Genomic DNA, 14,138 nt, shown 5'->3' with positions numbered 1-14,138 from the left:
TAGCTCAGAGAAGATACTCCATTACTGTATAAAGCATCTCATTTTGTGAGCCTTGACATTGAAAGAAACCAAATGAGAGATTTGTACCAGGAAAAAATATTGCTGACGTTAGGAGAAGCAAGTCCCAAACTCTATTCAGTGAACTATTTTCATTTAATTTCTGAAAGAGAATCTACTAGGACTTTCTGGACCAAATTTTCCATTCACTCATTCTGATGCACTCTTTTATCTTTTGTAGCCTACATTGAAGATGTGGCAAGATGTGTAGATCAAAGCAAGCGGCTGATTATTGTCATGACCCCAAATTACGTAGTTAGAAGGGGCTGGAGCATCTTTGAGCTGGAAACCAGACTTCGAAATATGCTTGTGACTGGAGAAATTAAAGTGATTCTAATTGAATGCAGTGAACTGAGAGGAATTATGAACTACCAGGAGGTGGAGGCCCTCAAGCACACCATCAAGCTTCTGACGGTCATTAAATGGCATGGACCAAAATGCAACAAGTTGAACTCTAAGTTCTGGAAACGTTTACAGTACGAAATGCCTTTTAAGAGGATAGAACCCATTACACATGAGCAGGCTTTAGATGTCAGTGAGCAAGGGCCTTTTGGGGAGCTGCAGACTGTCTCGGCCATTTCCATGGCCGCAGCCACCTCCACCGCTCTAGCCACTGCCCATCCAGATCTCCGTTCTACCTTTCACAACACGTACCATTCACAAATGCGTCAGAAACACTACTACCGAAGCTATGAGTATGACGTACCTCCTACCGGCACCCTGCCTCTTACCTCCATAGGCAATCAGCATACCTACTGTAACATCCCTATGACACTCATCAACGGGCAGCGGCCACAGACAAAATCGAGCAGAGAGCAGAATCCAGATGAGGCCCACACAAACAGTGCCATCCTGCCGCTGTTGCCAAGGGAGACCAGTATATCCAGTGTGATTTGGTGACAGAAAAGCAAGGGGCATCCCGTCCCTGGGAGCTTGAGTGGAATCTGCAGTCCAGTGCCTGGAACTAAATCCTCGACTGCTGCTGTTAAAAAAAAACATGCATTACAATCTCTAGAACACGAGGAAAAACAGGGTCTTGTACATATGTTTTTTGGAATTTCTTTGTAGCATCAGTGTCCTCCTGTTTTACCATGTCTTTTACCATTACATTTTTTGACTTTGTTTTATATGTCGTTGGAATTTGTAAATTTACATTTTTTTTAAAGAAGAGACTGATGTGTAGATAGAAAACCCTTTTTTTGCTTCATTAGTTTAGTTTTAGAATGGGTTTTTATTTTATTTCCTTTTTTAAAGTTTTACTTTGCTTTTAACATTTCCTTGGGGTGCTTGGACAAATCTATCCAATGGGACAAGGAGCACCGGATTCTTTCTCGGGTTCTGCCTAGGATCAACTGGGCCACATCGGTCTTCAGAGAACAATGCAACAAATGCCAGCATTGCCATTTGGGGGAAAAAAAAAAAAAAAGATGAGAAGAACACTTGTTCATAAGAGGGCCCCACCAGTCAGAGCCCTGAATCTCTTCCTTGTCCCACCTCATTCCCCACCTCTACCTTTCTAACGGCAGCATGATGTGTAAACTCTGTGGAGGGGTGGGGGCGGGTCTAACTGTCTTAACATTTAAGTCACTGCTCTTCAGAATACACTCTAGACCCAAAGGTGTGCTAATCACTTCACAGTGACCACTACAGAGTGCTAAGAAGAGAAGATCAAGGGCATGAAATTGGGGAAGAGTGTTATTTCCGTTTTTTAAATGAGTTGATGTACCCTTATATATATATACATATATATATAAATATAAATATATATAAAAACAACAAAACAAAACGAAAAAAAGAAAAAAAAAACAAAAAAAACAACAACAAAAAAAAATTCAAGCCCTATATTTGATCACTTCCTGAAAAGGCATGAATGTGTTTGTGGCTGTTTTTGTTTAATATTCTACTTCCTCTTTTCCCTCTATAATTTCTCTGCAAATGAGATTATGTGCAAATGCCAGGCAAGTTAATTCAAAAGAGTGAATCAACGCAAGTCAAAATGAAATTTACACTGAAGGCTTCCAAACCAAAGGGAAGGACAGGATGTGTCATCAAATGTTTTGTCACCTTGTATTATACAAAATGTTATTTTCTAAAGAGTCAGAGAAAATCTGTGAAACTTATTGTGCGACCCCCTTGTAATTAAATGTTAACTCTCTTGTATTTAATTTTCAACACTACATTAAGAATTAAGTGGTTTCAGTTTGTGAACATAAGCAAAATTTATTAATATCAAGGTGTTTAAGAACTCAGGAGGTCAAACATATGAATACCAACAGAGATCAGTATTTTCAAAATAAACATTATACAAAATAGTTTTTAAATTAGATCAGAAAGTATTTAAAATAATTAATTTTACTGTATAAAGAATTTGCTTTATTTTAGCTTTGTAATTCTATCTTTCAGAAAACAGAAAGCTGATGCTCCCAAGAAATTCATCCCTTACCATTTAGCTTTATGTTTGAAATCAATGACATAAGCAGCTAATTCATATTCATGTGAAGGTTGATGCAAAATCAATCACAAAGGAATCTGCAGAGGGCAGAGTTGTTAAAAGGAACTATTACCTATGTAGCTTTTAGTTTTTAAAAAAATCAATGTGATAAAAACACTGATAATAGAACTTATATATTAATTTAGTGATTCATTGTAGGAACTCTCATCCCAGTCATCATCTGTGGGCCTGTGTAGTGACTATTGTATGTTTGCTTTATTCCTACCACCATTTAATGAGAAAACAATTCTACACTTTGGTCACAATAGTAAGGTGGCCACACACACACACACACACACACACACACACACACACAAAAGTGTAAACTGCAATGGGGTTCATTGGGGAAGGTGAGATTAATTTGCAAATATATGAGGAAGAAGTATAAGCATTTGGAACAATGAAAAGGTCTCAGTATCTGTGTGACAAGGTAAAGGAGCCTTGGGATGTGCATTGATTATTATTTGCTTAAAAAAATGTTTATTTCCCTGACAACTCGCCTGGGTCCTTCTCTACAATCTGTTCTTTATTCCCGTGCTCTCCCCTTGGATCTGTGTCACATTTTCACAAACCAGAACTGAAGCTGCAAGGACACATATAACTTTAAGGTCAGCTTTGCACATTGGGTTATTTTCAGAATCTGAGAAGGCCGTTGTTTACTTTGTACTATGGACAGCTGTCAGGGACTGGTGGCAGTGTACCTCATTGGACTGGATTCCAAACTCCCCCCAGTGCTCAGAAAACTGTAAACATGGCAATGGCCTCATTTATCTCTTTGTTTTTTAATTTTTCTTTTCAGTGCACGATGGAAGTGTGGAATAAATGTAGAGGAAGTAATCAGACCACAGTCATATTTTAGGCATCCATAGGCATTAATTTAGCTGCATTGGGAGTACATTTTTTGTTCTCTTTTTAGTGTAGATTTAAGCACTTTGAATAGCATGATTCAGGGATTGATGGGTAATATTTGATATTCTCACAACTTATGAAACTTCTTTTTCCTCTAATGCTTTGTCATATTTAAAAAATGAAATAAATGCAAAAGAGGCTATCTATGGCTTTAGAAACATTCCTCCCAAGTATTCCTCTATCAGCTCCATGTGAGAACAAATGAAGGAAACTGTCATGTGTTCACGTGCTCTGTGTTTAACAAAAGTTCTGTTAGAACTCACAATAAAAAGAAAAAAATCGATGTCCCCTAGTGCTTAGGTTTCATCCTTCGCTTTTTTCAGTGGGGGCTGTGGGGGATGAGAATATTCTAGTTGTAAAAACACAGTTGAAAGTGTGAATATGTTAGCCAAGCTGGGGGAGAGAATGGACTTCCAGACTTGGACGTATGTGATGTTTGGTATTGCCTGTTTTTCATAATTTGCCGCTCGAGCTCTGAACGACACGTTGTGGATTCTAAAGATCATCTGGTTCTTTAGTGTAACCTCTACTTGCTGCTTATGAGCATCCTACCCCTTATTCTGGTGCTCAAACTTTTGCTTATTTAATTTGTACTCCATTCCTTAGGTCTCCTGTGGGCAGAGAAGACATTTGTATCTCATGTAGACAGCTGATTTAAGTTTAGATCAATTCTATGAAACAAATCTGAGACATAATGAGTTAAGAGACCTGAATCTACTATATTTCTATAGCTAAACACTCGATTGCTCAAACAGTAAACCACTTTGTGATTATTACTTTCTTCATAGTATATGTATTTGGACCCTATCAGCTTAATCTTAAAATATAGAGGCTGGTTTCTTCCATATTTCATTACTATCTAGCATTTTATAACAAGAACAAATATTAACTGAGAGCCAACCCCTAAACTGTAATCTTGTTTATCCTAGAATAGTCATTAACTTTTCAGATATCGTTTATATAAATTAAGATCACCATTTCTAGGAAAACATCGATTCATACATTTGTGAATTATTTTTGGATTCTGGAATGATGCCCTAGTTCTCTTTTTTCTAAGGAGTATTTTTTTTTAATCTTGTGATTAATTTCTTTATTTATTAGGTTAAGTTTTGTATCATTAGTCCCAGAAGAAAGCATATTGAAATTCAAAGGATAGCATCAGCATTATACAAATGAAATGACTGACTGGAAGTAAGAGAATACACAGACATAGAAGGGGAAAATCCCTTCCTGTCTCTGATCTGAACTTGCTTGGTCATTAATCTTATTTTTGACATAGCTGATTAATAAAGGTGAAATATTATTAAGTAGGTTAGTAATCCCATCTACAGACAGACACACATTCCCTGTTGCTGAGGAACTTTTCTAACAGTTTATACAATTATTACCAAAAGATGGTGATGCAACTAGAATCCCTAAAAGGAGAAGCTTGTCAATGGAAGCAGAGGCTATTCCTTGCTTTATCATGAATCCTTTACACTTTATTGTTCTGAACAAAGAAGGTAACCAATAATCAAAGTTTGATTATCCTTAATAGCAGATCTTAATCTTGGGTTCAAGGGTACCTTGGGTCTATAAAAAGGAATAAAATAACAAAGCCCTTGAAGTTCCAGATAAAATTGTTAATGTGTGCAAAACGGTGTTTGTCTGGGTGTGAGTCTCAAGATATCTATCACCTAAAAAGCTACTGGTGTTTGGATTTAGAAGGTATTCTCAGAAACTGATATTCAGATAAACCCACATATCTTGCAGGCATTGTTTTGTCTACCACTCTCTACCTTCATTCATAAAAACTCGGGAGATAATTGTTGTTCTACTAGAGACATGTCTCCTTCCAAAATGGCCTGACTTTGTGGGAGACCTAGCATACTGTAAACAAAAATTTTGTATGATGACAAATAATTCATGCTCACATAAAAACTAATTGGCTATCATTGTTGTGATAATCTTACTCATGTCTTCACCCATTCTAAAAATAGTTTGGGGTGAATGTGAAATTATGTAATTTGACAATGATGTCTTATTTCAGTAAATTTATTTGGGATTTATGTTTAATTATTTTTCCTACAACATAACTAAGAATTCACCCGTACGGGAAAAGAAGAAATAAACATTTGACATGTTTTTCTAAAAAAAAGAAAATCCCACCAAGTTTTTTTATGCAAAGATTTAGAAGTGGCTATATATTTGATTTTCAGCAATTATGGTTTTGCCAGTTTCATAACTTATGATATGACTTTGGAGGAATATGAAGAATTTTGAGAATAAAGTTAGGTAGTAGTTATTAAGTTTTACCTTTTACTTGTGATTGGTAGCAAGGTGAAAGGTTATTCTCTGTTAAGAAATTGAGATACTGTCACAAGGAGCTGTAAGATCTAACTAAATTTGAATAAAGCAAGAGAAGGACGATATGATGATGATGAGTTAATCCTAATCCTAAAGGAATGTGCCTTATCATCATCAAATTTCCATCACATTCATAGAAAATGGATGTCATTTTGGATGTAAAAAATTGGAGCTTAATTCCAATCCTCTATCAAGTATCATTTCTTCCTTCCAGGCTCAGAACGTAAAACAAGTCTTCGTGTGTGTGTGTGTGTGTGTGTGTGTGTGTGTGTGTGTGTGTGTGTGTGTATTTCTCCTGCTCATTGGAAAATTTTTCTCTAAATAGCCTCTGGGTCCACTGACAAACTCATGTTTCTGAATTCTTCATTAAAGTAAGTAAAGTACTATTGTTTTTCTACCATTCACTATCTTCATTGATGCATTCCCCCATGGTCTGTAAGTCTGAAGCGCATTCTCTTTTTAACAAAGGCAATCACTCTTAAAAAATCATTACACTATGTTCTCTCCACTACTAAATGAATAGAATCGGAAAAACTGCACATGAACTTGAGAATATTACATGTAATATTGATGTGTAAATTTTAACCTTCATAATCCAGATAACATTAAGTTTCAAAGGGCATGCTGTGTCATTAAAAAAAGATTTAATGTGAAATGACATTATTACATAGTGCATGAAAATGTGGCAAAGTAATTTGGATCTATCTTTACTAGTCAATGAGAGATTAAATTTGGGGAGATCAGATGTGACCATTTAGGTTAATTCTCAACTGGGATGAAGACATCTTAATGTTAGGATACATGGGTCGTTGTCCATATTCCTTGCAGTATATGCTCCTCTTAACTAGAATCCTTAGTGTATTCTTCCCACCAAAGTAGTGGAGGTATGTTCACATAATCTGCTATTGAACTGCAAAAACTTTTACAGTTTCAGAGTTTGAGGGAACCCAAATAGGAAAATTGATGGAGTCATTTTCCTCTGCTGGTGTTCAAGTCATATTTGAAACTTAGACACTCTCAGATCTGTTCAACAGTCAGTAAAAAGTGCATTTTTATATAGTGTTTCCCTTTAGTTTTGCCTACCCTCTTGATTTTGTACAATCTAGAATGTATGTAACTCATGCGTAGGTGATGGAGGCGCTCCTTTTTTTCTTAGAATACTTACAATTATATATTTGGTTTTGCTTTGACTAGCAATAGGAAAATAGACAAATACAAGTGTAAAAATGAGAAATTTTAAACTCAAATTATAATTTGTGTTTTATAGTCGTTTCATAAGTCTGTTGCTCTCTATGAGTATGCTCTCTATATATCCTGTAAAAATAAATTTATATGTTACATAGAAATTCAAGAAATTAAATTATTTATTAAGCTACAAATGTTTCTTCTGGTTTCTACCTGATCATAGATGAAAATAAATTAAATAATGTGTTGTTGGAACATATGTAAGTACGTTTGTTAATTTGATAACTCTTGTTAAACTTTTCCTTCCCTCTCTGTTTATGTCTGTATAAACTTATAATTCTTAGGCCTAATTCCTATTGTGATGGTGAAGAAAGAGATTTAAGAATGCCCAGTTGGCTGGAAAAAAAGAAAAGAAAAACCTTCTTTAAAAATCAAGCCCATTTACAATTTCTCTTTTTTTCTTCACTACTGGGTTAAGGAGAGGTTTGAATCAGTAACTCAGTAACTTAAAAGTCATTATCACATTAATGGTTTTCTCAAGGTTAAATTCCACATTTGTCCCTTTATCTATTTGTTAAAATTATTTGAGAAACAGAAATGAAAGGAATGATAACATGTGAGTCCTTCTTTGCTGTTTCCTTTCCTTCCTTCTTGCTCCCCAGGTATTTTGTTCCTTTCTTTTTAAGGTACTACTCACATAATAACCTTAAAATAAAGTCCCCTCAGGTAACCTTTTAAAGTGACCAAGATCTTTAATCATCTTGTTTTTCTACTCTGTTTGCATCTACTTGAAGTACACAGTCAATCCTAAAGGGAAATGTTTTTGGCCTTACTTTTTAAGTTTAAGATAAATAACCTTATTATTTATTTTATTTGGGAGGAGGAGAATGGTGGTAAATCTTTCCATCATAAGCATAACAAGTGAACAAACACAAGCCTCTTAGAATGAATGAGCTGTTTAAGCAGAATGCATATCTTAAAGAAACAGCCTTTTAAGAAACACTTATCAAAGATGAAGCAGACATAAATCATTAAGAAAATTTAAATAGTTCCAAAAGCCCCCATAAGGTTATTTTAGATTGGATTTCAAAGTAATTAACATACTTAAACTTTCTTAAAGCCATTTCTACCTCAGTAGGATTTTTACATGTGAGAAAATAAACTCTATTGAAAAAATAAAATGTTATAAGGATCATGAATCAGTGTATAATTTGCATAGTATATTTTAAATTGCGAATCATATTATAGCATATGACCCATTATTCAAAATATCAGGAGACCTCTATAGTTGAAGAAAGTTTGGGATTGTTTGTGCACTTCAGACACACACATAAATTCTCAGGAATTTTAATTACATTCGTAATATTGACAAGTGGTTAAAAAACTGATATGGGGCCGGACACGGTGGCTCACGCCTATAATCCCAACACTTTGGAAGGCTGAGGCTGGCTGAGGCCAGGAATGTGGCCTCAAAAACCTTGAGACAAGAGTGAGGTGGATGTATTTGAGGAAGAAAAGGAAGGCCATTGGCTGGGCGCGGTGGCTCACGCCTGTAATGCCAGCACTTTGGGAGGCCGAGGTGGGTGGATCACGAGGTCAGGAGTTCAAGGTCAGCCTGGCCAACATGGCAAAACCCCATCTCTACTAAAAATACAAAAATTAGCCGGGTGTGGTGGTGCACGCCTGTAATCCCAGCTATTCAGGAGGCTGAGGCAGGAGAATCGCTTGAACTATTACGGAGGTGGAGGTTTCAGTGAGCTGGTATCATGCCACTGCACTCCAGCCTGGGAGACAGAGCAAGACTCCTTCTCAAAAAAAAAAAAAAAGAAAAGAAAAGGAAAACTGATATTAATAAGACATCCTATCTCCAGAGATTCCTAATTAATATCAGCTCTATATTTATGGGCAAAATAGAAACAGAATGAGAAAAAAAATAAGAAAATCATAATTGTGGTGACACAATCACTTATTGCTGTAGGATTTTCAGCATTTATATATGGCCTGTAAGAGTAACTAAAACAAATTCCTTAAGATTGCATTTTCTATTGAGGCTTAATGCCTGGTGTCACCGTTCTAAGGCAATGTAGGTACTGCAGAACCCAGATGTGTGTGTGGGGAAGGGTTTAGTAAGATTCTGAAGGATAGAGAACATCTCAATTTAGCTAACTGTTTGACTAATAATTTAACTAACTGTTTGACTAAATTAGATATTTTTATCCTCAGTGATATGTCAGTTGGGTTTTGACGGTACACAGAGGGAGATTATTGTTTGAGTAGCTCTGTATTTGATTTAAAAATTGCCAGTAATTTTAAAAAACTTAAGTGCATTAAACTCAAGACCTTATGGATACTATTAATAGTTTTACTTACATAGTAGAATAATATATACATCATTATTTAAATTAAAACATAGATAAATAATATTCTAGGAAAGGTGACATATGGCAAAAGTCATCAGGACTGTGAATGACTGGTTTATGGAAAAATTTAGGCCAATTTTCTAACCTCTTGAATAAATAAATAAATATACAAACAAACAGTTACTAATAAAAGGTGAAACGTCTCAAAAAACAGAAAAGAAAAACACACAAAGCCAGCATAAATGATAGCACTATAAGTTTATGAAAATCAATAACTGGTTTAAATTAAGCAAAGAAATATCCTACTTCTATAGTTCTTGGCAATAAAGAACAATATTGTTCTTTATAAATTTAGTTAAGAAAGTTGAATCCAGCTTTGCCATGGAATATGTGACTTCTAAAAAGTAATTGTACTGCCATTTAGCAAAAAATAAAAAAAATAAAAAATAAAAAGGAACAATATTGTTCTTGGCAATAAAGAACAATTATGAACTTGAAAAGAAAACTGGGCTCAGGATGCAAATCATTTCTTAGGTGGTCTCAGGCTGAACTAAGATCCATTTCTCAGTATACTTTTCCTAAATGAAATAGAAATTGTATTACTAAATATTAAAATGTATGAATAGAAATAATAACTTTGGCATGCTTGATACTGTGACATAAAGATTTGGTGAGGGGTGAAATAATTCATAGCATCCTTCTAAGGGATCTATTAACAATAATTTGAAGTCCTAGATTCACTTAGAATCACCTGGGAAGGTTTAAAAAGTCCCAGAGCCCCAAATATTCAGACATAACCAAGCAGTCTTGTTTTGTACCTAATGTTAGCATTTTTTAAGTAAGCTCCTCACGTGATTCCACCGAACATCCAGAGCTGAAAAGTATCCAACGATGCGGGTCTCAAATTTTAGGCACCAGAAGAAGTGCCTGGAAAGCTTGTTAAAAGTGGGAATTCAGATTGAGCCTCAGTGGGACTGAAGTGGAGCACAAAATATATTTGCTTAGCAAGTTTCTAGGTGATGCTAATGTGAAGGCCCACAGACCACTCTGAAAAACACAGGTGCAGGATTCCTTGTTTCTGTAATTAAAAATGCTGCCACTCTGTGGAATGCGAAATTCAAGACTCCAGCAGATAAATATCACCATAAACTAGGTCTTCCTTTTTAAATAATTCCTCCCAAATTGTTAATCAGAACTCATGATGAAGTCTTCTTGATTTAAAAAACCTGAACTATAGAAAATTACACTTTGAGAATTCCTCATGAAGAGGAAAATAAAAAGAATTAGTTAAGAAAGCTGAGTTCAGTTTTGCCATGGAATATGTGGCTTCAAAAAAAGTAATTGTATCATTTAGCAAAAAAAAAAAAAAAAAAGAAGGTAATTAACAGTTAAGTGTTAAATAACAATACATCTCCCTTCTGAGAGAATACAAGTCTACTATAGCTTCTATTTTTATTTTTTAAAAATAGCAAAATTTGACAGGAATGCCAAAGATATTTGTGTGAAAATAAATATACAAATATCAAATTAGTTAAATTAGTTGGACTTAATTAACAATTATTTTTACTCAAGTTAACAATCAATTCATCAAAAGATTAATGCTCATGAAGAGTTTTCAAATGTTGCTTAGCATAAGAATCGCTTATACCATTTGTTAAAAGCATGAATGAGTTCCTGGCTCACATTCCAAAACAATTGAACTCCAGGAAATTTTTACAATCATGTAATTTGGGGAGCATTATTCTAGTAAATGTCATAAAATACAAGGCTATATTCTTTCAGTGCCAATAAATTTAGTTAATTCTACGTGAGATGATCATTGGAATGCATTATCTTGCATTTTTTCAGCAAAATGACAACCTACACAAGGATGACAAACCAGTTGGTTCTTTATTTTATCCTTCAATCGCTTACTCTGACAATACAGTTCCAGCCACATATGTTTATTTTACTGGGCTAATTTTGATCTCTAGACTCCTTGTTTTGCCTGAAATGACATACCAGAGTTGAGGTTGTTACCTTGTGTTTCTTAAGGAGAATGTATTATTTGATGTAAGATTCTCATGAACCAATCATGTCACTGTTTCTAAGTATTAATACATATTTCAAGGACATGATTGTTGTTAGTTGAGCGAAAAATATTCTTATACATCCTTCACAGAGTAGCCACATCAAAGAGTTTCTGGAGAGTTGGCTTTAAGTTTCTAAAACTCCCACTCATAAACTAGTGACTTCCACAGTCACTGTAGGCCTTCTTACCATCTGGGGCTTTATAACAGTAGAACATTCAAAAAATAATATTCGACAGTAGATTTTTCTTGGGTGACACATAGCCTTTGATATTTCTACACTACACTGAAAAAGACAATATACCAATTTAGCTTGATTTCTTTTCAGAATGTATTCTGGACAACAACAGTTCAGAATCATCAACTGTGACAACGAGAAGCATTTAGTGTGCTAAATTGGTGTACATGTGTGCATCCATGTGTAATGTGTATGCACTGTGAAATGAAAAATGCACATTATCAATACATTTAAATAAGCATAATCAGTATATGTGCTACATTAAATAAACAGCTATGAGTTCCCAAGGCAATGCACTCCATCAGGAAATTACCCAATGAATCCTTTTTGCACAGGCTAAAAATAAATACCCAGGTTTCTGTTGAACTAACTTTTCTTTAAGGACATGCATTTTATCTTAGAGAAAAGAGTCAGCTCATTCTTACTTCTCCCATAAAAATTCTATGATTGTCTCTATTTTCTACTTTTTCCATTACATGGTAGCCCTGTATAATTTATTTATAAAGAATTGAGGAGGTATTGCACTCAGCAACTATCATAAGAAAAGCCTGTGAAAGCACCAAAGCTATTACCATGGATTTCCTATCTTTTAGACAATTTTATTTTTCCAGGGCTGTGAAATGACATTTTTTTTCAGATTCCATTTAAATTACGTCCTCAGCAAATAACATGTCCTCAGCAAAGCCTAACTTTAGAAATACAGCTACTGATAAGATTTATTTTTAGAGTCCTCTTTACAGAATCTGTGCCATCACTGATGTGAAATAGAAACACAATAGAATTAAGTAAATGTACAACTGGTGATCTTAAAAGTACTACACCTTAAGTATTCTGCACCATGAGGTGACCTTGTATTCATAGTCATCTTCAAAATGGGCATCTGAATGACTGTGTATCTTTATGAGAAAACTGGACATGGTTGAGAAATCAGAGGAAGGAGATAGCAGAGATTTCTGGTGGTGTAGTGCTGGAGAAGTGTAATTTTGTGTTGATAGCTCTAAAGATTTTAACTTCGGCTTGTAGATAAGACTATATAGCTGACTGTAGCAAGTATAACACACTTAGCATTTGTACTTTCATGTTTAAGAGGGAAGGAGATCAGTCACTAAATATGAATGCTGCACATGTTAGCAATAGAGATAGTGATTTTGTAACTTTAATTGCACTTGCCTTAAATCTTTTTCCAAAAAGAAATTATATATATAAACAAATAAGATGAGGATGGTTAAAGAACATTGTTTAGAAATAGGCAAGTTCTGCGCTGATTATCCTTTTTTACAGAATTTAATGCATAACGGCAGAGTATATTTACCAGATCCATGTCAAGAGTATACGAGCACATGATAACAGCAGTTTGTATAAGCACAGGTGTTCTATGTTTAGATTAAAAATTAACCATGATAACTTTTGGTGTGACTGCTTTCAATTTCAAGAAGTTGGATGTTTAAAGATAAGTTTATTACTTGCATAAGAATATTTTTGTATAATATTGGGAAAGGTTTAAAAAATGGACTTGCTTTATGGAGTGCAACTTTCAGAGACAATAAACAGGGTATGTGTCCAGTTTGTAAAATGTTTTCTTTCAAGATTACTCTTTCTCTGGTTAAATGCAAGGATGTGATGACTTGAAATACATTTTTGTGTGAATTAAACAATACCACCAACAATAACAAAAAAATAAAGCAATGTGAATAAGTTGCGTATGCAAACTTCTTTTAATCAATGTTAGTAGATCCTGAAAACAAAAAAGGACATCCATTTTTGTGAAAATAATGCCAGTAATAATTATCAACAAGGTCGACCATTTGATGCATAAACACATATCCATATCCATTATAAAAAATCTTTAAAAGTTTTCTCTTTGGATACGTTTTTATTCTTCATTCTTCAGTCTAAAATTATATAGATTTTCTAACATTAAAAGCAATAAGACAAGGTAATAGCACCCCATAATTCTTATTAAATATTTATGACATCAAAATTAACATATGAAGATAGTTCTTGAATTCTATGTATACCTGTTTGCGAATATAGGTCTTGGGGTAAAAATACTAGAAAAGTTACGAGAACAAACATATTTAGGAAAATAGGATGCTGGTCAATATTTGTTATGTATATCTCTAACTCTGATATAAATATATATGTGTGTATATATATATCTACTGTATATATACATATATATTCCTTATAATGTAGTTGTATTTAGTTTAGATACCCAGCATTGAAATCTATAAATGTAATTGTGAGTTGATTTGGGGAATCAAGTAGTAGCTACAAAGATGAAAATGTCCCTTGAAGATTAACATGAGAGGCTAGATCATTTAAGAAGATAATCATTCCAGATAAGATGAGGGGATTCTTTTATACATGTTTTTCTATGTATTATGCAATAAGTGGTTTTAAGGAAGTTCTATAAACTCCTACTTAAGAAAAAATAGAGAAACTGAAAAATAGCATTCTTAACTGGGGACAAGACTTGTGAC

The 14,138-nt window shown here is 34.3% G+C and overlaps 1 protein-coding gene across 3 annotated transcripts in view; it reads left to right on the top strand.

Annotated features, from left to right (window-relative positions):
* Nucleotides 1-13,462, top strand: part of LOC105490366 (interleukin 1 receptor accessory protein like 1) — a 1,633,350-nt gene extending 1,619,888 nt beyond the window's left edge. For all 3 annotated transcript variants that reach the window (XM_071089317.1, XM_071089318.1, XM_071089319.1), the window contains exon 11: nt 239-13,462. In XM_071089317.1, the coding sequence (XP_070945418.1) occupies nt 239-957 (719 nt within the window). In that variant the 3' untranslated portion in view covers nt 958-13,462. The remainder of the gene's footprint in view (nt 1-238) is intronic.
* The last annotated feature ends 676 nt before the right edge of the window (nt 13,463-14,138 follow it).

Source organism: Macaca nemestrina, chromosome X, assembly GCF_043159975.1.
Source record: "Macaca nemestrina isolate mMacNem1 chromosome X, mMacNem.hap1, whole genome shotgun sequence".
Lineage (NCBI taxonomy): Eukaryota > Metazoa > Chordata > Mammalia > Primates > Cercopithecidae > Macaca > Macaca nemestrina.
This window is presented reverse-complemented; position numbering and strand designations above follow the sequence as displayed.